This window comes from Opisthocomus hoazin, chromosome 8, assembly GCF_030867145.1.
Source record: "Opisthocomus hoazin isolate bOpiHoa1 chromosome 8, bOpiHoa1.hap1, whole genome shotgun sequence".
In the NCBI taxonomy this organism is placed as follows: Eukaryota; Metazoa; Chordata; class Aves; order Opisthocomiformes; family Opisthocomidae; genus Opisthocomus; species Opisthocomus hoazin.
Window position 1 is genome coordinate 40,034,838 of NC_134421.1, and position 22,828 is coordinate 40,057,665.

A 22,828-nucleotide genomic window follows, 5' to 3' on the forward strand; every position below is an offset into this window, starting at 1 on the left:
TTGCTGGTTACTTGGGAGAAGAGACCAACACCTGCCTCACTGCAACCTCCTCTCAGGTAGTTGCAAAGAGCAATAAGGTCTCCCCTCAGCCTCCTCTTCTCCAGACTAAACAACTCCAGTTCCCTCAACTGCTCCTCATAAGACTTGTGCTCTAGACCCCTCACCAGCCTTGTTGCCCTTCTCTGGACATGCTCCAGCACCTCAACGTCTTTCTTGTAGTGAGGGGCCCAAAATTGCACACAGTAGTGTGGCCTCACCAGGGCCGAGTACAGGGGCACAATCACCTCTGGCTAGCCACACTGTTCCTGACACAAGCCAGGATGCTGTTGGCCCTCTTGGCCACTTGGGCACACTGCTGGCTCATGTCCAGCCAGCTGTCGACCAGTACCTCCAGGTCCTTTTCCGCCGTGCAGTTCTCCAGCCACTCCTCCCCCAGCCTATAGCGTTGCATGTGGTTCTTGTGCATTGCATAGGGTTGTTGTGGATATAAATCTCATTAATTTTCTATCAATAAAGCCGTCTACAACAGAGGTCCCAAGGTACTTGCACATATAAGAGAGAAAGAGGAAGGAAAAGCAAAGAAACCACCTTATGCTTCTGAAAAGATTATTCCCAACCAACCCCGAATAATGAAGAACAGAAGGGAAAAATATGATGGGGACATTACTACAAAAAGTATCTGTGTCACAGTGCCTCTGTTGTCCATTCTCTCGGCCTGGGCATCTCGCACAACATGCCTGCTGGGCTAAGTCTAAAGGCACTAGGTAATCTTCAAAAATCATATTCAGGACACAAAACTCATCAAAAACCCTTCCCTCTCTTACCCTCCGCTATTCATGTCTCCCCTGATACTCAGTTATGAATACACCCTAGTAGCTGACAAGGCTTCTAGACATTTGTTTGCCTGTTCATAAGTGATTCTATAATCAATTAAACACACCTTTTTAAAGTGTTTTTGTTCAACTAGGCTGAACTAATGCTAATGTTGTCCTACTGAAATAATAGGTTTTCCACAGAATAAGAGTTAAAAGGCACAAGACATCTGTTCGTATTTACTTGGTCATATTTTTATTTGGAAACATATGCTCCTAAAATGTTTTATTATAATACTCCCCAGATACAATGACATAAACACATAAAATTAAATAAGTTTATTCCATTTTGCTACAATAAGTGAACAATAAACTGAACAACTAAGAGCCAAAGTCAACATCTTCTACTATGACAAGTACGTTGCAATACTTGTCTCTAACAGATCTTTGGATTAAATCTGAGGACACGGTATCCAATTAAATGCCAAAATGTTAAGAGCTCGAACACATTATTGAATGTTGTAATAATGTATTGGTCTACAAAACTGACTGCAAGGTATGGGTAGCTTTCATGTACCATATCTAGATTCTGAGATATTACAGTGATGGACATCTTTGTAATACATTAGATTAATAAAAAATAGACCATGGCCTGAAAGATTTGACTGTTTACGCATGTGCTCAGCTGTGGTCGGAGAAACAACTTTCACATTTACTGCTGTAAACTCAGCATTGTTTTGTAAGCAAAAATTGTTAAAACAATAACTTCTAAGTTGAAGAGGTAAATTTTGCTACAAATGTCCCAATGCTGGGAAAGCTTTGGCCTTTGTAAGGAAAGCCATCTTTACACAGCCACTGTTCTCCATTTGTCTTTGCAATACTTTTGTCTCACAGACAAACTACCTGAAATTTTCACTTACTAAGACACGAGCTTACCTTTTTAAAACAAAAAAGTTCAGATGTTCCTGAAAGTTTGGTTTTCTCTTCAGTATGCACAAATTAATGTCTTCTGATATCAAAGTTTTTCTTTTCCACACCTCAGAAACACCTGACTTGGCAAACAGCTATGACAAACAGTACCACAAGGCGGTTAAAATACTTCACCTTTGTGCACTGCTTTCATCAGTGGAAGCCGAAGCTCTTCAGGCAGAAGTACGCCCAGACTGATTCTGCAGCTGGAGGAACCCCAGTGGAGACACATGATGTGGCTAAGTCCACCCACCTGCCTTGCAGGGAAACACGGCTCCTCTGCTCCTGCCTTAGAGAATCATCCGAGTCTCAGGGCTGCCAAGCGTCCTCACGCTGTGCCTGGGGCCCACAGTCAGAGGTGATGGGACATGCTGGCCCCCACGCAGAGGCAGGGCCTTCTCCCAGCTCACCTCTTACCAGCTCAGGCCCTGCCTCTTCAGCATGGATGAGGCTTCCTCTGGCTAGGGAAGGTGAACCTCAGTCAGTGGGCACTGCAGTTCTCAGCTTTTGCAGTCTAAGGTGAAACGCAGCCTAATGTCACAAAAGATACACATTCAAGGTCTCAGCTACCGACCTAGCTAGAAGAGCGATGTCCTCGCAAAGTACATCGTGTGCTAGGGCAACAGGAACCTAGGATCTCCAGTTTCCCACCAGTTCAGCCAATGCCGGTCACCAGACAGGTATCAGTAGCCAGACATCTTTCCACTGGAGTTCTTGTGCAGCCTGTCTTACCTGACCTGGGTGGTCTCAGGGGCCTGGCGTGAACTAGAAACCCCAGGTGAGCAAATGCAGGTGAAACACAGAGCATTCTCCCTTCCTCTAAAACGCCACATAGTCCTTAGAGACTGCTTGCTATTCCTCAAAGAAAAAAGAACAGAAATACAAATGTTCGTAAGAATGCACATTCATCTTTTAACACAAGAATAAGAACAGGAAAATGGACTTCTGCGGCTGCAGGGAAAGGGCTGACATTTTCTTTTGCTTAGTGGTTACCCGAAGACAATGGAGAGGAGGGTGGCAATGGCCAGTGCCATCTGCTGTACCGAACGCTGTGGAGATCCATAAAGGCACCACATCTCCCTCTTTGCTTTACATCAATGTCATTACTATTACCCAGATGCAATACCTCGAGCTGCTGTTATGAGAAAAGCTGTAAAATGCAGGTAATATGGGAAGACTTAAAGCTATGCCAGAATTACAGTGTGTAGCCAGGCTTAATTCAGAATTTTTCTGCATCTGTCAATTTCCAGTATAGAGATTTAACATATAATTTTAATTATAGACTTTATTCTTATTGATGTTATTACTTCAGGTTTAGACAATTGTGCTGATGCAGTTAAAAGGAAAACCTGTAAAAACAGATATTGATTTCCTATAATGTTTTAGAATATTTTTTAGTAGGGAAGCAACTTTAAACCCTGAGTTAGCAATAGAAAATGCTAACTCGTTTGTTCTTGAAGTGCAGATTTTTTAATTCTATGTCACTGTAACCCAGGTTATAAAATGAACGTGACTGATAAAAAATTTCCTCTCTTCATATACCCTTACTGCATAACAAAAGAAAAGTTGGTTAGAGGGCATGTAGGTATTAATTAATTTTTGCACCCTTTATTCTTTAAGAAATCTCAGCATTTTTAAGAAACCTGCTTTTTAACTGCCAAACCTATAAAAGTAATTTCATGATCCTCCTCTTTTTCTCCTTTTAGAGCTACAATGTTTCATCACCTTATATATGGTGTGTAACAGAAACTACATTTTCCTTCTTTGGATTCATTGGAATCCAAATTTCACAGTAGATAAAAGAAACATAGCAGTACTTGTATCCTATATAGAGCTGCTGTTGAGCTCTGAAGGGCAGTGCTGTAATCTCTCTTTTTCAGTATCAGTTCAGTGATACTCTGTAATGACTTGCCAAAATAATTATTTCAATTTTTTTTCAAATTGTTTGCTCTTTTCTTCTGAAACTGCAGTGAAACTGATTCTCAAGCTTATTTTTAACAAAAAATGGAGTTGCTTACAATCTATAATGCGGCCTTTTTAAATAAACATTTATAAACCATTTTTTGAGTCAGAAAACAAAGCAGAATTCATCTTCGTCCATCCAGGAACATCTACAGGTCTACAAATTGTCATTGCAGTAAGTGGTCCAAAATGCAGTATTATGGCACAGTAAAATACAAACCTGACTTTAATATAAACATATAAAAATATAAACACTGTTTTATATGTAAATAATTTAATATATTTAAATAATAGCCAATATGCATAATAAACCTCCAGTCTGATGTGAATGAGCAGTGCCCCTTTCTATCAAACACATGCAGCAGAGGTCGACAGAGAACAGCCCCCCACAACTAAGCCCAGTGCTGAACTGGAACTCAGAAGAGATTTATATCTGACCACAAGCTTTGCCGGAGATTTTCTACGGGACTAAGGCAACCAACACTGTCTCTGGGACTCAGTGTGGAGAACATCAGGCTCAAAAGGAAGCCTGCATGCTGAGCCATCAAAGACTGGCAGAGAGCACAAGAAAAAACACGGAGATTTACATTTCCTTGAGGCAAAAAAAGTAGTCACTTGGTCAGTCAAATACAGGAGAGAGCAGCTGTCCTAACAAAAAGAATTTGTGTATCAAAGGAAGCGAAACAATGCTCATTTTAATACTTCAAAAGAAAAAAAAAAAAGAAAGAGCTAGACTCCCTCCCTCCTGGTCAAGAACAGAGTACACCACTCTCTAGGCTGCCCCAGTAGATGCGAGCTCACATACAGGAGGTTCCCTCTCTCCAGTTCTAACTGGAGGTGTAAAATATGTATCAACAACAGAAACCCTGACCAGGGATGGCTTTCTGATTTCATTTCACCATGTACGGATTAAGCATGGGTCTTGTTTTATTTCTTGTTTTCAATAAATACTCGCAACTATGCTGTCTGTTTTGGACACCATGACTAAACCTCCGCAACAGGCACCCCGGGGGTCACAGAGCGTGTTTGCGTTTCAAACACAGAAGGCAAGTGGAGAATCGATGTCTTGGGACCCAGAGGAAGTACATCCCAACGACAACCAAGACGGCTCTCCAGCCTACAATGAAACAGGGGGGAACGCACTTAGATCTCAGAGCTTTCACACTCGGTGTAAACTATTGTTTCATACACTATAGAATTCTCAACTAGCATCTGCACACGTGTCCAGACAGACATTTGTCTAGATGAGCACCAAAAAGGGAGTCCTGCATCAGCATTAGCATTCCTTACTGCATGAAAGCTCATTCTTATTCTACCAGACCCAAACCAGCCTCAGGGTCAGGCAGTCGTACTTCTAACGGGGCTGTGTGGCGCTTGCAGTATTTTGCAAAATATTGTGCTCGCTGTTACAGAAGCAGATGACAAAACCCCAACTCCATTAACCTTGCCCCAGGTTTCCAGTTGTCTTACCACCCCTTTGCCTCCTACCATGGGATGGAGGATGCAAAAATGCTAGTTATTTCAACGAACCTATTTCATAATGGCACAATCAAAACAAGCGATACGGAATAAGCTTTTGCTGGTTGAAATGTTCACAAGACCTATTTCAACTTTGGGCTGAAGTTTCCAGATGTTGAAAAATTTCTTCAGGAAAAATAGATCAAGTTCCCTACTTTCATAACACAGGATTATGTTTACAGAATTAAAAAGCAAAACTATAGTTATGTCTTCTTTTAACCACCTGAAAACTGGACTTTTTATATTTGACATTTTTTCACACAGTTGCAAAATTCAAAGGAACCCAATGAAAATCTGAGTATGAATATCTGTTTTATACCAATGGCTTCCACAAATGCACAAAACAAAACTCCTGCAATGACACAATATTAAGCATGGTTCATTAATCCTAATATTGCCTTTCTAGAAATAGCACATCATTCATTTCTATGAATGGTGCACAAAAAGGATTATTTACTTTTTGTTATGAATTATTTACAATATTTCAGATTATTTACAATTGTTACAAATTAAAAGAGTGGAAATCCACAGTATCAGCTAAACTACCATATCCACTGTATTTAGTAGTAACTCTGGAAAAATTGAATTTTATATCATTTGATACTATGCTATTTTCAGAAGTATGTAACCATGGCAAATATGATACTGAGACATGTATCTTTACTAGAAATAAACTGGATGGAGAAACTGTGTTAACAATCAGTGGAACTTTCGACAAAATAACAGTTCCACAGCAAATTTTCTTTGGAGCTAAATCAGATATATAATAAACCGAAATGTTCATTACTAAAAAAAGCCAAAGGATGATATGTTCCACAGTAGAACACATAAAAATACTATTTAACGGTGAGTGCATAAAAAACTTGCAAGCTAATAGGTTGGCAGAGTAAGTGTTGTAATTGAAAAATGTTGTATTTTTTTCAAATATACGCTCTCCCTACTCTGGCTTGGTTTTTTTTCCTTTGTCTTTACAGGAATTATCAATATAACCATAAAAACAGTGTACAGAAATATACATTCCTGTTTTTTGCCTAGCACATTTCTGTCTCATTATTTAGAGAAAATAACTGTTTAACTAGCTGCCACATTCATTCAATACCACTAGAAGGTGCTCCTCTGTTGAAAGATAATGATTTCTGTCTGAATTGCTTCTTAAAGCTAATTTTCCTGATAACTGTGGTTCTGGCCAGTTGCTTACACAGACTGTACTTGCAACAAGCACCCGTGCTATACACAGCAGGACCTCATATGTCATAACCATTACCACAGCATGAGAATAACAGATCTGTCATCACTCTTTTTCTTGACAAATCTGAATCCTACCTGAACAGGACACAGCTTTGCTGGAAGGTGAGGCATGGAAACTGTGGTGGAGCCGACGCATTGTGAAGTGCCACAGTTTCTGTAAGGTTAAGAAAAACCTATCCCTGGAGTAACTTAGGGCAGAATGCATCCCTAGAGAGACATTCGCACACTTCTCTGAAGTCTGCAGGCAGAAGGATGGTCCAGCATTAAAAAAAGGCTTAAGACCACCATACAGACACAAGCATAATCTACATTAATTCCACATCAACAGTATCAGGACACCAAACTGCATCTGGAAATAGAAGGATCAATAATTCATAGCTCATATACAACCTTGTATGAGCCTCAATCAAGTTAAGACCTAGTTTGATATCCAGAAAGGCATCCTGATTAACCCCTGGGTACACACAGGCTGCCTCTGTAAGCTCCTCGCATATACAGTAAAAACCTTAACTGAGAGTTGAAATAATTGCAGTTTTTCTAATAAAAAAACCTCAGCCTGCGTGACGTCTGAAGAGTTTTAAGTTCTGTCATCTAGGATTAGGTAATATTTTGGTGAGAAATGGGAAAGCAAAAGGGGAAATGAGGATGGACTGACTGGCTAAGGCAAGATTCTGACTCCTTCAGCTGTAAACTTTGGACAAAGTCTAAAAGTGGCCATTAAGGAATGCAACCTTTCGGTGTACTTTGAGAGCATGGATTTCATCAGCTCTTTTAGCTTAGACAATAGTCATTGGAAAGGCCATTTTCACTGAGAGATGGTGAAGGAAGAAACTCACCATGCAGTTCAAACTATTAAAACCATTAAAAGCTAAGGTCAGCCCCCCCAGAAGCTTCCTGCTGGGGAGGAGACACGCACGTGGCCTTTCCCAAATTTCAGTGTCACAAGGGAAGCAAGCACAGTATAATCCTCCACTGGAGCGCTGTGCAGAGGCTGTTGCAAGAGGCAAAGCTAACTAAGCTTACAGGCTACCCAAATAGAGTTTGATTCACTGTACAGGTCTGAATGATCAAAATTGAACTAATCAAAGGAGAAAGGCGCTGGTGAACTGTTTGGGATGAAAGCCTCTCCCACCCACCTCTACTTGTTAATATGGCAAAAGGTTGTTCCTGGGACGTCTGATGCTACTACAGAAAAGCATTCCACCTCTAAAGGTGTGCCTGTCCCCCTTTTAGATGGATAATAATTTATACAGCTCAGCATCTAAGAGAAAGAGAAATAATAAAGACATGTCAATGATGCAGCTTTCAGGTCCAGAATGCTTTACGTGCAGCGTGGCAGTGCACAGCATCTTAATATTCAAATAGCCAAAAAAGAGCTCTCCATCTTGAGACACCAGTGTCTTAACAAGGAACAGACGCAGAAACAGTACATGGCACTTGCTTCCTTGAAGTTATGGAGCACTTTCTCAGTTTTGCTGCTGAACATTTCCAGCTCTTTCAGAAGAAGATCCTTTCCCTCTCAGAGTAACAAATTCAAACCTCTTCAACAGGGTGAAAAATGTCTTTGCTCATTTTGAAGTTGCATTTATTTTAGGAATATCTTGTTAGACTACATTCAGTACATCTTCTATGTATTGAAAAATAACCATAAATTTTGTCTTAAGGCATTTACAATGATCACAAAATACCCACTGAGACTCCTTGAGAGGTCTAGTTATAAAGTTCATTTTCAAACAACATGAATTATTCAGTCACAAAATGAATAGTGCCTTTCATAGTGCCAAAGACATTTCGGGGACACTGACATACTTAGGAATACACACACTCTTCCCACTCTGAGGAAGCGGTCTTCACCTTTCCACAGTACACCACAGCAAGGAAATGGCTAGGAACAGGCTTCCCACATGAAGACAAAATAGTGTAAGACGGCTTTATGGCATGTCCCTTGAGGGATAGGTTTGTAACTGTAAAAATTAAAAAGAGAGATTGAATATACACTTACACTGAATATACCTCAATGTAATTAATGTGCAAATTCCTGCTCTCAGCTTTGCTCTTCTAATGTAATTGTATCAGGTGCCAACCTGATTTCCAGGGCACTACCCAGAGGAGAAGGTGCGTGCAGAACCTGTGCTTTGCAGCAAATGGTGTAACTGTTCCAGGGGAACAGTCTTGTCTGAAGTAGCTGATCTACAGGGAGGAACTTGTACAGTATCAGTGGAAACAGAAAAACTAAAAATTTACAAATTACCACCAGAGGACACAAAACCAAATGCCAAATGAGAGTTTTGCAGCAATGTATGACAATACCATAACATTTGAGACAAACCGGGTTTTGGGTCTCTAGAGGTCGTGGGTATTGGCAGAGCACTGAGGGCAAGACTTTTTCAGGTACGTCATGGGCCCACCGTGTGCAGGCAGCAGTGCTGCAGTGCAGCCCCTTCAACTCCAAGAGACCACCCATGCCTGCATTCGTGCTGGTATGTGCCACTAGCGCAGCAAGCAGAACCGCGGTGTCAAGAGAAGTTTGGGTTTTTCAGCAGCCTAACAGATGGAAATCTGTAGATATCCCCAAGAGAGCAGTACTCCTGTTTTATTCTTTGTATTCAGATAGGTCATACAGAAGTGACCTCTAATTTAGATACAAATTGCTCCACCTTTGGGTGCCATGGGATACAGGCACAGCCCCAAACCACTTCAAAGTAATCCAAGGTGGTATGTATCAAGAACATCAAGCAAAGTGGCAGGCATGGAGAAAACTATTTGCAAAGTCTTTACATTTTCATTTGCTATATGAAAGTGATACAAAATTGAATGCTGTGCTAAACCCTGAATTACCCAAATCTGGAATTCCACAGAACCTCTACATAAAAAAATTAGTTTTCGGTTTGTCCTTCACTTTCTGTACGTAAAGCACATTACACTGTCAAGAGTGAATTAAGATCCATATTTTTTGCCACTTACATCTGTGACCACAGATTAGCAAGAAAGCTAGGACATTTGTGAGGTTTTGTTAATTAAACCTGGGATATCTCAATTTTTAGGCCTTGCTCCCTTTTTCTCAAGTAAACTAAAATTAAATATTGTTGCTGCTGTGACTCCCTAGGAACATTTTCCTCGATCCTACCTCATCTCTTTACACCCTCCCCACCACAATTCTTTTTTTCATTATTTGTTTAGCATGCTTGACTTCAGCTGAATCTTGTATAGATTTAGTTTCTTCTTTGCTTTAGTATTACATGAAAGTGTGCTTCTTAGTAGAAACACATTGCATCAGTGTCCCAGAAATAGAAAACATTATTTAGCATGTGCATAACTGAGCCCACAAAGCCCTAAGCAGCTGTCTGCTGTGAAAGATCATACTCCAGTGCTGTAGATGAAAGATGAATTCAAGGCATTTTAAAAGGCAGCAAGACCTCAGCAGAAGAATCTGCCTCCTTTCAACCAACAGGTTTTTTTTAAACATTATATTTTTTCTAGACTTCAGGCAAATGGCCAAAACAAATTTCCCAATATCTTAACAGAAGTAGGAGTATGAAGGAGTCAGCAAATTTGGGGGTTTATGAGTACATGTGAAAATTTGAGCAGGATTTGCTTCTTAGTAACAGGTAGGCAGGAACGAAGACTACTGCTAACTACTACCTTTATTATTTGTCTTCATAATGACTGTCAAAGGCAGCTAAAAATAGACATATTTTTGTTTGAATTCTGAACAAATTGTTGGGGGCTGGGAAACTATTCCGGGAGTTACCAGTACAGTTTTTCCTATTCCTGTACCTTTATCTCAGCATCCACAGTGGGCTACTGTCAGACACTGAGCCAGAAGCATCACTGCTTTAACCCATTAAGTTTGTAATATTTTAACTTCTTATAAATCATAATAATAAATAGCTGATAATCACATCTAAATCAGGTATTTTGTTATAACTTATTCAATGGCCGATTTGCGTATGCCAAAGATATTCTTTTTTTTATCATTCCAGGTGATTAATTGATAGATGCATCTATCAATGCAGATAAGGCAGCGTGCAAAACACGAAAACATAGTTGTAGCTTGTAGTTTTTAACTCATGTCTTAATAAATTATTTTTCTGCCTCTTTATTTGGATATATAATCTAACAAAATTTAAATTCCTGCTTTGCTGAGCTTAAAGGAGGACATCACTTTAATCATGCTAAGCATTTTTGGATATATATATATCAAATAGGAAAACACCCAGTGTTTTTCTAATTACCACTGTCGTCATTAAAACAGAATCATAACCACCGTCAAATTACCATCAGCATTTTTACTTGAAAATGTCAAAAGAGTAGTCTTGCTCCCAAAGACCTATGTAATCATCCGCTCCTAGGCAGTGCTGCAGAGCTTGGGCTGCTGCATAACTACACAAAGCGAAAGTCAGTTCCAGTGTGGCCTGCATAATGGCACCAAGGAACCATAACATGCTGGTGCTTGAGCAATAAAGACTGAGGGGTGTTTGTGGATTAAATGTTAAAGCATTCCTAAAACGTAGGTATGTGACACACGGCAGAAACAACCCCGCTTAGGACTAAAATGCGGCTGTCTCTGGAGCGAAACACGGCAGACAGGTAAAAACATCTCACCTTATTCAGAGAACAAAGGAAATTACAATGCTTCATCTGAACGAAGCTTTGAGATAATCTGGATGAAAAGTGCTTTGTTTGTAAAAGCTTCACATGATCATTGTTTCTTACAGTAAGTTACTGAACACGTACGGTTCTTGCCTGAGCTCACCTTGCCCTGAGGCTCTGCTGCTACCTCTACCTGGACACCTAGCCTGTCCCTGGGAGACTCCTTTCCCACCCAGGGGCACCAGGGAGTGTGTGAATCATAGAATGGTAAGGGTTGGAAAGCACCTTGAAGATCACCTATTTCAAACCCCCCTGCCATGAGCAGGGATATCTTCCACTAGACCAGGTTGCTTAGAGCTCCATCCAACCCAGCCTTGAACACTTCCAGGGAGGGGGCATTCACAGCTTCTCTGGGCAACCTGTTCCAGTGTTCCACCACCCTCATGGTGAAGAATTGCTTCCTAATATCTAATCTAAATCTGCCCTCTTTTAGTTTAGAGCCGTTCCCCCTTGTCCTATCACTACACACCCTTGTGAAAAGTCCCTCTCCTTCCTTCCTGTAGGCCCCCTGCAGGTACTGGAAGGCTGCTATAAGGTCACCCTGGAGTCTTCTCTTCTCCAGGCTGAACAGCCCCAACTTTCTTAGCCTGTCCTCGTAGGAGAGGTACTCCAGCCCTCTGATCATCTTCGTGGCCCTAATCCTCAAAGCAGAACTGTCTGCTGCTCCTGCCATCATCCCCTGGCAGGGGCTGCCTAGTGGGGAAGGTGTACTGCCCCTTCTGACGAAAAGAGAGGAAGAAGAAAGCAAAGAACTGTTTTCCGCATCCAAAATGAGGTTATGTGCCTCGTCTGTCACAGGAATCACATTTAGAAATAGCGCGTTACTGCCCTGCTGGTCTTATAAGGAACAATTACTGATCCCTCCTCCTCAAAAGTCATTCTGGTTAATGAGTACTTTTTTTTAATTTTATTTCTGCCATATGCAAAATATCTATAAAAATGTATAAACCACAGTTATTATTTGCCAACCAGTTCTTAAATGCTAAGAATGTATTCAAAGTTTTATAAAGCCCAGAAAGTTGGGGGATTTTCTTCATTTTGGAATTTTTAAAAAAACCCTACATCTATGACTTCACAAGGCAGACACACAGGCTAACTTGGGAGTACCAGCAGAGTCACACAAAGAGAAATGTTGTCTGGTACATGAAGGACCTTCACGTCACTCTGACAGCCTAAGGGGACCTCTGAAAGGACACGGCATGACCAAGCAGTTCACGTTCTCCTTGGGGCTCCCCATTGGGCACATGGCGAGGTGCTGTTTCACACTAACATCCTCTCTTTCTCCTTGCTGTATGGAATAAGGACAGAAGAAATTTGCCCGTGAACTAGGCTGCACCTGCACTATGCCCATCAGGCTGCTTCTGCTAGGAATAAGCTCACTTCTATTTCTGGAAATCAGGGAATGGAGACGTATTATTCCTGTAAGTGTCAGGCATCATTCCAAACTCAACCCCAGTCTCAAATGGAAGGAAATATCTGAAAGTCACATAAAAAAGATCAAAACACAGAGTTGACACATCAGTATTAAGTAGCAATGAACTTATTTTTAGTTTTCAGTCACTGGATGCTAAATATTCTCTAAAGCCTTCCCATTACGGATAATCTAACACGTGTAGCTCTTCTTGCAGTCTCATGCTGCTGCTTGGGAAATGGGATACGTGTTTCCAGTAGAATCAAAGCTTTCACTGAAGAGAGAACAATCTTTTTGCAGCTACTGTCTGTACCTCTCCAACTAAACTCTATAATCTACCACCCAGAGGTAACACGCTATGAGACTGATTCCACAACTAACCTTAAGAGCAGGCGACAGAAGTCTTCACATTGAGCCTGAAGAGAGGAAGCAGATGTTACAGCTCTCCGAAAAATACAAGAGCAAAAGAAGAAATTAGGAGGTCACTAGCATGCTTTGCATTTATATTTGAAAGGTCACTTGTGGTCTCCCTCATGAATGAGGTAAAGTTTATTTTAAACTGACATCTTAATTACTGGCAACATGCCAGAGCTAGAATCTGATGAGCCTGCACTCATTCCATGGCTAGCTGTGAGCTTCTCCCTTTTCATGCTTTTTTGTTGAGGATTCTGGCTCTCAGAAATGCTTGCTCACGGCCATTTGTGCGTTATTATTAGCAAACTGTTAGATTGGCCCCTTGGCACACATTCTGTAGGACCAAAATAACCTTATTGTATTGCTTCAACATTTTACTGGAAACAAAAGAGGTGAATTGACTGTGGAGCAATCACAGCAGACCTTCAGTGCCTTCAACAGTGCTAACTTGATCATTGCTCTTGAAATTTACACTGAACAGGCTCTTGAGGACAGTATTTTTTTACCAGCTATCACGTTAGTCACTTTCTATTAGGCTGAAGTCATCAATGGAAAAGAAAAGGCAGGAACAAAATTGCTGGCTATTCAGTGACAGATCTTATTGCAACGTAAGGTACAGAGCTGACAACAAAAAAGAATATGCTCTATCAATCAGGTTAGAATTTTATGCAAGTACTGCCATACACCCATCACTTGTTCCTACAGATGGTGGCACAACTGTTCACACAGCTAGTATCAAACAAGAATGGGAAACAATCTAGCTGAAAAACAACCACGCAAAAATCTTATCATGTCTTTTTTTTTTCTTTTGCAAAACAGATCACATTTGATTCATTAGCTATTGCATGAGCACCACTATGACAATAATATGCCACAGCAATATGAGCAGCAATACCACAGCCCCGATTTTACATTAATGTGACCCCTAATATATCGGGATACTAATTAATCACGTATGTACTATTGTATGAATTTACCTTACATCTGTTTGCCGCGTAACAGATTCACTTTTCTTATGTAATGCACTATCATCCTGACTAAATCCCATTCTGCCTAATTTCCTCTTGCAATCTGTGTGCATTCACTGCTTCAGTTGATACACAGTTTAATTTTCTGTATAAAAGAAGATACTGAAGAGTCTGTTCATAATAGGTTTGCAATATCTTTTAGAGCCTTTCAGATACGATGTTTGACAAAGAGAGACGCTTTCAGACAACAGGTCCTCAGCGAGTGTTTTGTTTGAAACTGTCTATCACGAAATCGCTTCCATCATGGCACTACTGTCCATTTAAAAATTTGCAACATTACTGTGTATGCACAGCTCAGTGCAATTCCTATAATGACTGCTTTATTTATTCACCCCAGTGTCTATGAAGCTCAGATTATCATTTAACTCTAAACAAACTGCAGGCTGTGAACACTTGTAAAAGAGCAATCCATTAAATTCAACATTTACTCAATTGCTCTGACTTACTGGCAGTATTATGATTCCCCTATTTTAAGAACTACGGCTTTAGTTCAATATACCTTGTTTTCCATCATTTGTAATAATATATTAAGTATTTGGCTTCCATCCACATCATTTAGAAAGGAACTTACAAATATAAATCCAGGCACTCTCATTGGCAATTGAATAAAATCCAGTCTCTGTAATCAGAGGCTTTTAATCAGATTTTAATACATCTTTATAATCACCTAGAATCAGAAAAATGGGCAGGTAGACACAGGCACGTTTTGTAGTAAGCATGTTTTTAAAAATTTATGTATCTGATATGCAGCATAAGCTAATGACTATTACACGTGGAAAACAGTCAAAGTAAAGATGCTAGACTGAGAAAAATAAGAAATTATTTCTCCAAGTATACTGCCCATTTATCCATACTGCTAAAAGTCTATTCAGATGAAAGATTATTTTAAATTTACATGATAGATGAAATATATATCAATGCAAAATGCGCAGTCTGAACTTTGGGCCCAAAAAACCCCCACTGAACTCAGAATTTGTGCCTGAGGTTGGAGTACAGTGGATACAGAGTTGCAGTTCTGAGACGGTGCTGATTAAAACATACACCTTCTACACACCAAATACGTGTTATTTTCCAGACAGTATCCCAGAGCCATACGAAAAATGTGCAAGAGCTTATTTGGGAACGTCTTTTCAGCTGGGATTTAAGATTTGAATGCATTTTCTGAATGCAGAGTGTCATCAAATGGGGTCAGTTTGTAAGCTCTTTCTGCTTTTAATAAAGCAGAATATCAATCAAGATATGTCTAAGTAAGTGCAAAGAAGATACCACTTTTCCCTGCCTCAAGTAACTCTCTCACGCAGAACAAAAAAATAGCAGGGGTATATATCTTTATTTTTTACTTCCCCCAACTTCCCACATTCACCTATGACCTTTCATTTTCCATTGCAAAATAAAAAGCATGGCAGAACACAATACCTAACCAAACAGAAGATAGGCTTGGTGATGAATCAAAAGAATATAGCGGATAACAGCCAAAAGGCAATTTTAAAATTCCATTTGTTCTGACCATATGCCATAAAGATACAAAGAATGTACTAGATAAAGGCTGTTTTCCTGGAAATATTTATCACGGGAGATGTTTATCAAATGAAGCAAGTTATTTCTTGACTGAAAAGCAAGAAATGCAATTGTTTTCTAATCTTCTTGTAAGTCACGAGCAGTGTCTTGAATAAGTCCCTGAAGGGGTTACTGTTCAAAGGTTGTAATGAATATTATCAAGAGAAAACATCCCATCGTGTCCTCTAGTCGAGGTCTCTACTTCTCAGCAATACAGTTTACCAACTCCCTTATCTCTCTATAACCCAGAGAGATGAAACCTAAATGTTGTTTCCAGCACTTCTCCTTCACTTCTAGAAACATAACACGCTTGGATTTAATTCTATTGTTTTTATAGTTCATGGCAGTCATGGCTATCAGACAGTGCCTGTCGCAGAGGGTAAACTGTATTACAATGTAGTTCTAGCTACGCTGTTTTTCTAGTTTGTATGCAAACTCAGCAGCAAGAAATACAGAAGACAAGGGACAAAAGAGCAGGAAGGGCACAGAGAAAGAAAATCCTCTCCACTCCTCTTCATCTAAAGTGAGATGTGCAGACTAATCCTTCTCAATTTCAATTTGCAGCACACACTGCGAGCCAAGATCTGACAGGGGAAGATTGACTGGTGCTATTTGGTTTCCTGACTGCGTGAAGTTATACAGAGGCCACAACAACACACCAGTCGCAATTTCCTCTACAAACAGAATTCAGCAAAGAAATATGAATAAATGAATAAGGATTATAAAGCAGAATGGTTCCAAACAATCATACACGGGGGGGGGGGGGAAGGATTAAATAGAAAAAAAGGACAGAATCAACAGCTACTTAAAAAGATAAAACTAGGGAAATTAAAAATAATCCAGGGGTGAATTCATAATGTGTTTAATGCCAGAAGATCCAGGGGGCATACTCAAGGAAGATCTCAATAAAATGAGGGATTTCTAGGCAGTGTAGACATTAAAATACTGGCAAACGACTGGCAGGAAAGATTTCAGTACAGCCTGTACAAATCTTCTGGAGACTCAGAGATGCCCTCAAGCCGCAAACCCACACCACCATCTCATCGATGCGATCGCCACCCGCATTAGCTAGTTCTCAGCTCGCACAGCCACGTCAGCCAGCAGCACAGCCAGATCCTCAGTCACGCCACGGCTGCCATCTGCTCGCAGCGCATCACGAGCGACAGGCGCATCCCCACCGGCACGCTGCGTGGGTGCAGTCCCACAGCACTGGGCAGGGCTGCCGTGGGCCCCGGCCAGCTTGGCTGCGCCGTCCTTGGCCACCGCACCAGCACTGGCACCCAAGCGATTGCCTCAGCTCAAGGAGATGCTGTGGGCAACAGCAGAAGCAGCTGGTTTTCCACGGATCGGCTGCCTGAGCTGGCTTGCTGCTCTGTTATGCTAACAGCAGCGCTGGCTCGAGGGAGGCACCAAAACCATGTGGCTGGGGTTAGGAGGGTGGAACTGTCGCTTAAATTGCCATGAAACTCAACGTGCAGCAACTAGCCTCAAATCAGATTGTATCTACACTCATCTCGGTCACCCAGACCATAACCATAAGTATCCATAAGCCAGCACTGCCATCAGGAGTGGGAATCTTTTCCCTGCTGGTTTCCTCCCAATGCTGACCCTTTCTTTGTGCTGCCACAAACTTCATTACGAACAGAGATATGATCTTCACAGAAACAAAAGATGGGTACTGCTAATGTGCGTAAGTTCCCTATCTTGTTTCACTGAGCAACTGCACAAAAGCACGAAGCAGCAGACACGGAAGGCTGTGCAGACCTTCTCCTTTTGGCAGTAATGCTGATTCAAGACACTTTAAACTACATCCTATCTATGATAAACACTTACAAATCCAGAAGGAATTATCATAATAACCTACCTAGATAGAAGGCAGATAAATACTCTGTAGCCAGCCTAGAACATATTCCCAAAATCTCCTATGTCTTGATGAAGCTGAAGCAGCATCCTGTAATAACTTGTTCCACTGACTGTCTACCCTTTCAGCTAAAAAAAAAAAAAAAAAAAAAAAGCGCTGGCTATTTGCCACTTTCAAGCACCGGACCTTGGAATAGATTTGCTGGACTGAAGGTTCTGTCCTCCAAGACAAATTTGAGCAAGTCACCCTCTAATCTTCCCTTTATCCTCTCAATCCTCTCACTACTTGGCTTATTTTCCAATTTTTATCACCAGTTTCATTACTTTTCCCTGATCTTCTCCAATTTAACAAAATCACTCCTCAATTGCAGAAGCCAGAATTGAAAACGTTATTGTGACAGCGCTTGTTCCAGAGCCCAGGAATTAAGGTAAAATGTCCTTTTTATGGGGATATTTTACGTTTACTATTACATTAAGGTAAAACGTCCACCGAATAGGCATCAAGATGCTCAACTATCTTTCAGAATACATGCTTCAAGAGAACTCTGCATTAAGAGAAGTCTCTTAATGTGGCTTTTCTTGATCGTTCCTTGACGTAACAGCTTTACATTTGATTTATTGAAACAATAGTGGCTCTCTCTCTATCTTAATAGAATGAGATAGACTAAGGAAATGGCCTGTCGCTCGTGAGCTTCGAGGTGTTCCAGTAACCATCCATCCTGCAGTCCTACCAGGGTAAAAATACAGGACTAGCCCATCCAGACCAGCAACGACACGCCTCGAATCAGACGTTTCAAAGAGCAGTGCAGCTGGCGGGAGTGAAGTAATCTTTTCCATTATTTCTACTTATCTCTAGAACTTAGAGATAGCCTTGAGCCCTTAGACTCAACATTTTCTACTGTCATGTTTTTTTCCATTTCCTACGCTTTCCATTTCACTGACCTGCTCTTCTACTTAGACAGTCAGTCAGCCCTGCTTCTCTAGAATTCCCCTTTTCACATGGGAGCTTCTCAGCACAGCTCTGCTAAAACCAACAACAGCCTCTGCTTCCACTTATGTGACTTTTGACAAGACATGTAGTGTTGCCGCCCCAAGGAACAATGCCTTTTCTGTAAATAGCCAAGAAAATTATACAATGACATCTAAAAATCGTCCTGAGGATGCAAAGGAGTGTTTTTATAATACTGAAAATCACTGACCTCTCAAGTATTTCAGACATGTCAGCTTTCACTATTTGTAGCTTTTTTTGACTGAAACCATTGCGAATTATGCTCACACAAGTAGAAACAGCATTAATTTCCACGGTGATGTAAGCTTTGATGTACCGAGTTCTACAGAGCTCTAAACAGCTGAAGCAACTGATAGTAAAGCTTCCAAAACTGCAATGAGCAGAAAGCTAAAAGGAGAAGTCAGAAAGCCGTCGCCGGGAAGCCGGTAGGTGCATCAGGTAACTTACCAAACAGGCGCTGATGGAAGAGAAATTTCCCAGCTATCAGTCCTGTGAGAATGGCAAGCAGCCACAGAAGCACCTTCAAAAATCTCCAGCCTCCTCCTTCAGGGTATTTATTTGTTACAAAGGAGAAACAATTACCAACAACAATAACATTGGCTTCCGTCTGACTGTGAGATACTGGGTCCTCAGCAAAGATTAAGAAGTTAAAGAAGATCACTAAGTAAGCCACAACTAAGCGAGACCACGGGTGCTGGAAGTAGTAGCGGAAGTCTTTATCCATCCTCAGACACTGCAGAACTGTTCTTTGCCTGTAGGTAAAGACAGAAATGCACAATGTTATATTTACACCCAGAATTCTCACAGCTTAGGACGTATCTGCACATTACAAAAATCAAACCACTGTAACAGTGTCATTACTCATTTTTAACTCTTCTGACTTGATTAGTAATAAAAGTTCCAATCAAAAGACACTGTTAGATGCAGGTAGAGAAAAACTAAAACTTCTGCCTGTTCCAAGGTAAAAACAACAAGCAAACATATATATACAAGCACAGGATTTTCAGTCTCAAACACTTCTATACTACGTCTTCAAAAGTACAGCTCCATATGAGGCATGAAAATACAGCATGTAGGAACACATCACCAGCTACATGAAATTCAGAGCGCCCTTCCAGACAGATTCCAAAAAATCACAACACAGATTTCACAAATGTTCATGCTAAGCCTAAATTGAATCTTTCTCCTTATGGGCTTATTCCGTCCTTCTCCTATAAGTCCAGTGAGGTCTTCTACTGCCTCACCTCCTGGAAGCTTACAAGCTACATCAGAAACCTGTATTTATATGAAGGAGTAACATCATGGAAAAGTTGTTCGAAACAATACTTGCAGCTCAGACAAACCTGTGGAAACCTTTTCATTGACTTCAGGGAGTACACCTATAATTAAGCGTATTTTCAAAACCAGAGAATGAGAATGCCCTGAGCACAGACTGTTCTGTACGAATACAAAAATTGGATTTTGAAACCTCCCTACTTCTAAAGTGCTGCTATGGAAAAATGCAACTGAGCATGGTTAACGTTTCAGTTGTTTGTCATTTGATGTCTTTTTTTTTTATTCACAACAAATTAGCTGTTTCATCCTGTTGAAGCACTTTGTATTCACAAAGATAGAAGGCCTTTGTGTTGTGGAACACCGCAATTATTCAAGGGACACAGAGTGTAGGAAGGGGGGAAAAAAAGAAAAGGGTATCTAATAATATTGCTTATTTATTGCAGCAGGATCCTTGAAGGATACAGTGCACCTAACCGAACAGCACAGACTTTTGTAAATGTCCTATGCCCTGCAGGAGAAAAAAAAAACAAACAACAAACCCAAACTGCATCAAAAGACCTAAATAAACCAATTACTCATCCCTTCTTGGACTTCCAAGTATTACTTTGCAAACTTACAAGCGGCTTGAACGACAGCACCTCTCTTTAAGCAGTCCCTTCAACATTATTTAACCCTATAATCTGATTTCCTGTTGTAAAACTACAAGAAGCCCTGTACCCATTAAATCCAAAGGATACAAGAACCGGCAGCAGAGCCAAGCAACGCATTCAACAAATAATAAAAAACAGTGACGTCTAATGATGCATGCATAAAGCACATGTGAAAAAGCAAAAAAAAAAAACCCATGTTAAAAAGTATGCACAAAGAAGCGTCAGCCGTTTGAAAACTTTATGTTCAAGTAATTTAAAGGCAGGGTCACAGGCGCAGCAGCCTGAGAGAAAACAGCGCCTGGGGGAGACCAAACCGCCCCAGCGCCACCGGGATGCCCTCGGCTCCCCGACGTTCCCGTTCCCGGGAGGAGAAGTTCTGGCACTTCCTCCGGCCTGCGGGCCCGGAGCCGAGCGGCTCGCTGCGCCGAGGGCCCGGAGCCCCGAGGCGGCAGGCAGCGGGCCGGGACCCGGGACCCGCCGGGCGCCCGGTGGCAGGCGCAGCGCCGCGCCGCTGCCTGACGGGAAGCCCTTGCCCCGCCGCCGCCAGCCGCGGCAACCAGAACGCCGCGCTCCGGGCGCCCACCGCAACCTGTCCGCCCGGCCCGCCGCCCCCCCGCACAGTCCGCCCGCCTCACTCACCGCGACGGGGGATCGGGCGCCGCGGGCGCGGTGCTGCTGCGGCGCGGCCCGGCGCCTGCCGCGGTGCGGCTCCCGGCAGCGGGCGGCCCCGGCAGCTGCCCGCGGCCGGCACGGCGCCCCCCGGCCCCTCGGGCGCTGACGGCGGCGCCGGCGGCCCCGGGGGAGAGGGGAGCAGCTGCGGCGGCGGCGGCGGCGGGGTGGGGGGGCCCGGCCCTCCCCTCCGCCCCGCCCCGCCCCGCCCCGCCCCGCCCCGCCCCGCCCCGCCCCGCCCCGCCCCGCCCCGCCCCGCCCCGCCCCGCCCCGCCCCGCTGCCAGGCGCGGGCGAGCGCCGGGGGAGGGAGCGCGGCCGCGCCGGCCCCGGCAGTGCCGCAGCCGCGGAGGCAGCCGCGGGCGGTGCCGCTGCGGCAGGGGCCCGGCGCCCTGCCTGTCGCTGCCTGCCGCTGCCTGTCCCTCCACCGGCGCCCCGTGCGCGCTGTTCCCGCCGGTGTCTTCATTCCCGCTGGAAAATGGTGGCGGGGAGCCACGGGGGCTTACCCACCCGGGGCAGGTGAAGGAAACCGGAGCCGCACTCGGTTCCCGCCGGTCAGGCTTCAGTAAATTAGCGGTAGAAAATCACGGATATGGGGAACACGGGGCGAACCTGTAGGCGCGTTACCCCAGAGCAAAAGTGCAGGGTTGGCAGGGAGAGCCAGCTCGCTCAGGAGGGGTTGGGAAGGCCCTCGTGTCGGGGGGGGCAATTCTCAGTGGAATAACCTGTGAGACCCCCAATTTTAGGTAGAAAGATGCAACAATTAATATTTAGCACTAACGCCCCTCAAGCTATCTTTACAGTAAACAAATTTAAAATATTCAGAGACAAAAAATCACCATGTGCAACGAGAGGGCATAGAAATACAGAGTAACAGCACTGCCTCTTCGCGCAACAGTTCTCTGTGCGCTGGCACGCTTGCAGAAATCAGTCCCCTTCTGTTCCACAGATGAGAATCCACAGAGGAGGAGGCAGCACCCACCACAAAAGAGATCGCACTCTTCATGCACCTACACGCTAAAAAAATTCTCTTCGGCTCGGGTGGAAACCCATGCTACAGCTACGGTGTTCACGCACATTATTTTCAGATAATAAATCAGTGAGCAAGTTTTTGAAGCCACTAAGTCAATTGAATGAAAATGATCTGCTTTCCTGTTAAAGTAACCAATAACATAAGTGTGCCGTATACCTCTCCCAAATTTCATGTTGAAATTGCTTTCTTAGAGAAAGCAAATATTTTTGCAAAAAGTGTAGTATTTCACTCATATGTAAAAAAAAAAAAGGCAAAAAAAAAAGCTGGACCACTCCTATTCCTTTCATTTGATCAAGCCATCATGATTTAGTTGATGATACACATACCTGAATATCAACAATTAACAAATAATCTAAGCAGACAAGACCAACCAGGCCTGCTCACTGAAAACCAGGAACTGCCAGCAACAGAAGACTGTAAACAAACTCTTATCTCCCAAATTGTCAGCAACTGAACAGGCCAGCAGTAAAACCAGTATGTTGAACCTAAAAAGCAGGTTGAATCAGGGCAATGAGTCAACTCAAAATGCTAGTTTTGATACTTGTGAATGAAACTATTTTACCAGCACTCCCACTATAAAACTGCGCTTGTGTGCAGGCTATCCTTCTACGCTTGGTTTCCAGCAGACAGCTCTGAGTATTGAACCAACCATATACGTATAATACTGCAGGACCAATTTCTGTAGAGTCATTTTACACTCAAATATGAGGAATCAGCCTTCTGCACAGTAGTCTGTAACTGGAAAGTTCTCTCACCAGGCTC

At 42.5% G+C, this 22,828-nt stretch overlaps 1 protein-coding gene across 5 annotated transcripts in view; it reads right to left on the minus strand.

The window, feature by feature from the left end:
* Positions 1 to 21,081, minus strand: part of TMEM117 (transmembrane protein 117) — a 225,615-nt gene extending 204,534 nt beyond the window's left edge. For 3 of the 5 annotated variants that reach the window (XM_075429093.1, XM_075429097.1, XM_075429098.1), the window contains exons 1-2: positions 21,006 to 21,081; positions 18,889 to 19,193 (exon numbers count right to left, since the gene is read on the minus strand). In XM_075429093.1, the coding sequence (XP_075285208.1) occupies positions 18,889 to 19,165 (277 nt within the window). In that variant the 5' untranslated portion in view covers positions 19,166 to 19,193; positions 21,006 to 21,081. Of the gene's footprint in view, positions 1 to 12,954; positions 13,031 to 18,888; positions 19,194 to 21,005 lie in introns of those variants that run through there. The other 2 variants (XM_075429096.1, XM_075429095.1) reach the window with 2 other exon arrangements.
* Between the last annotated feature and the right edge of the window lie 1,747 nt (positions 21,082 to 22,828).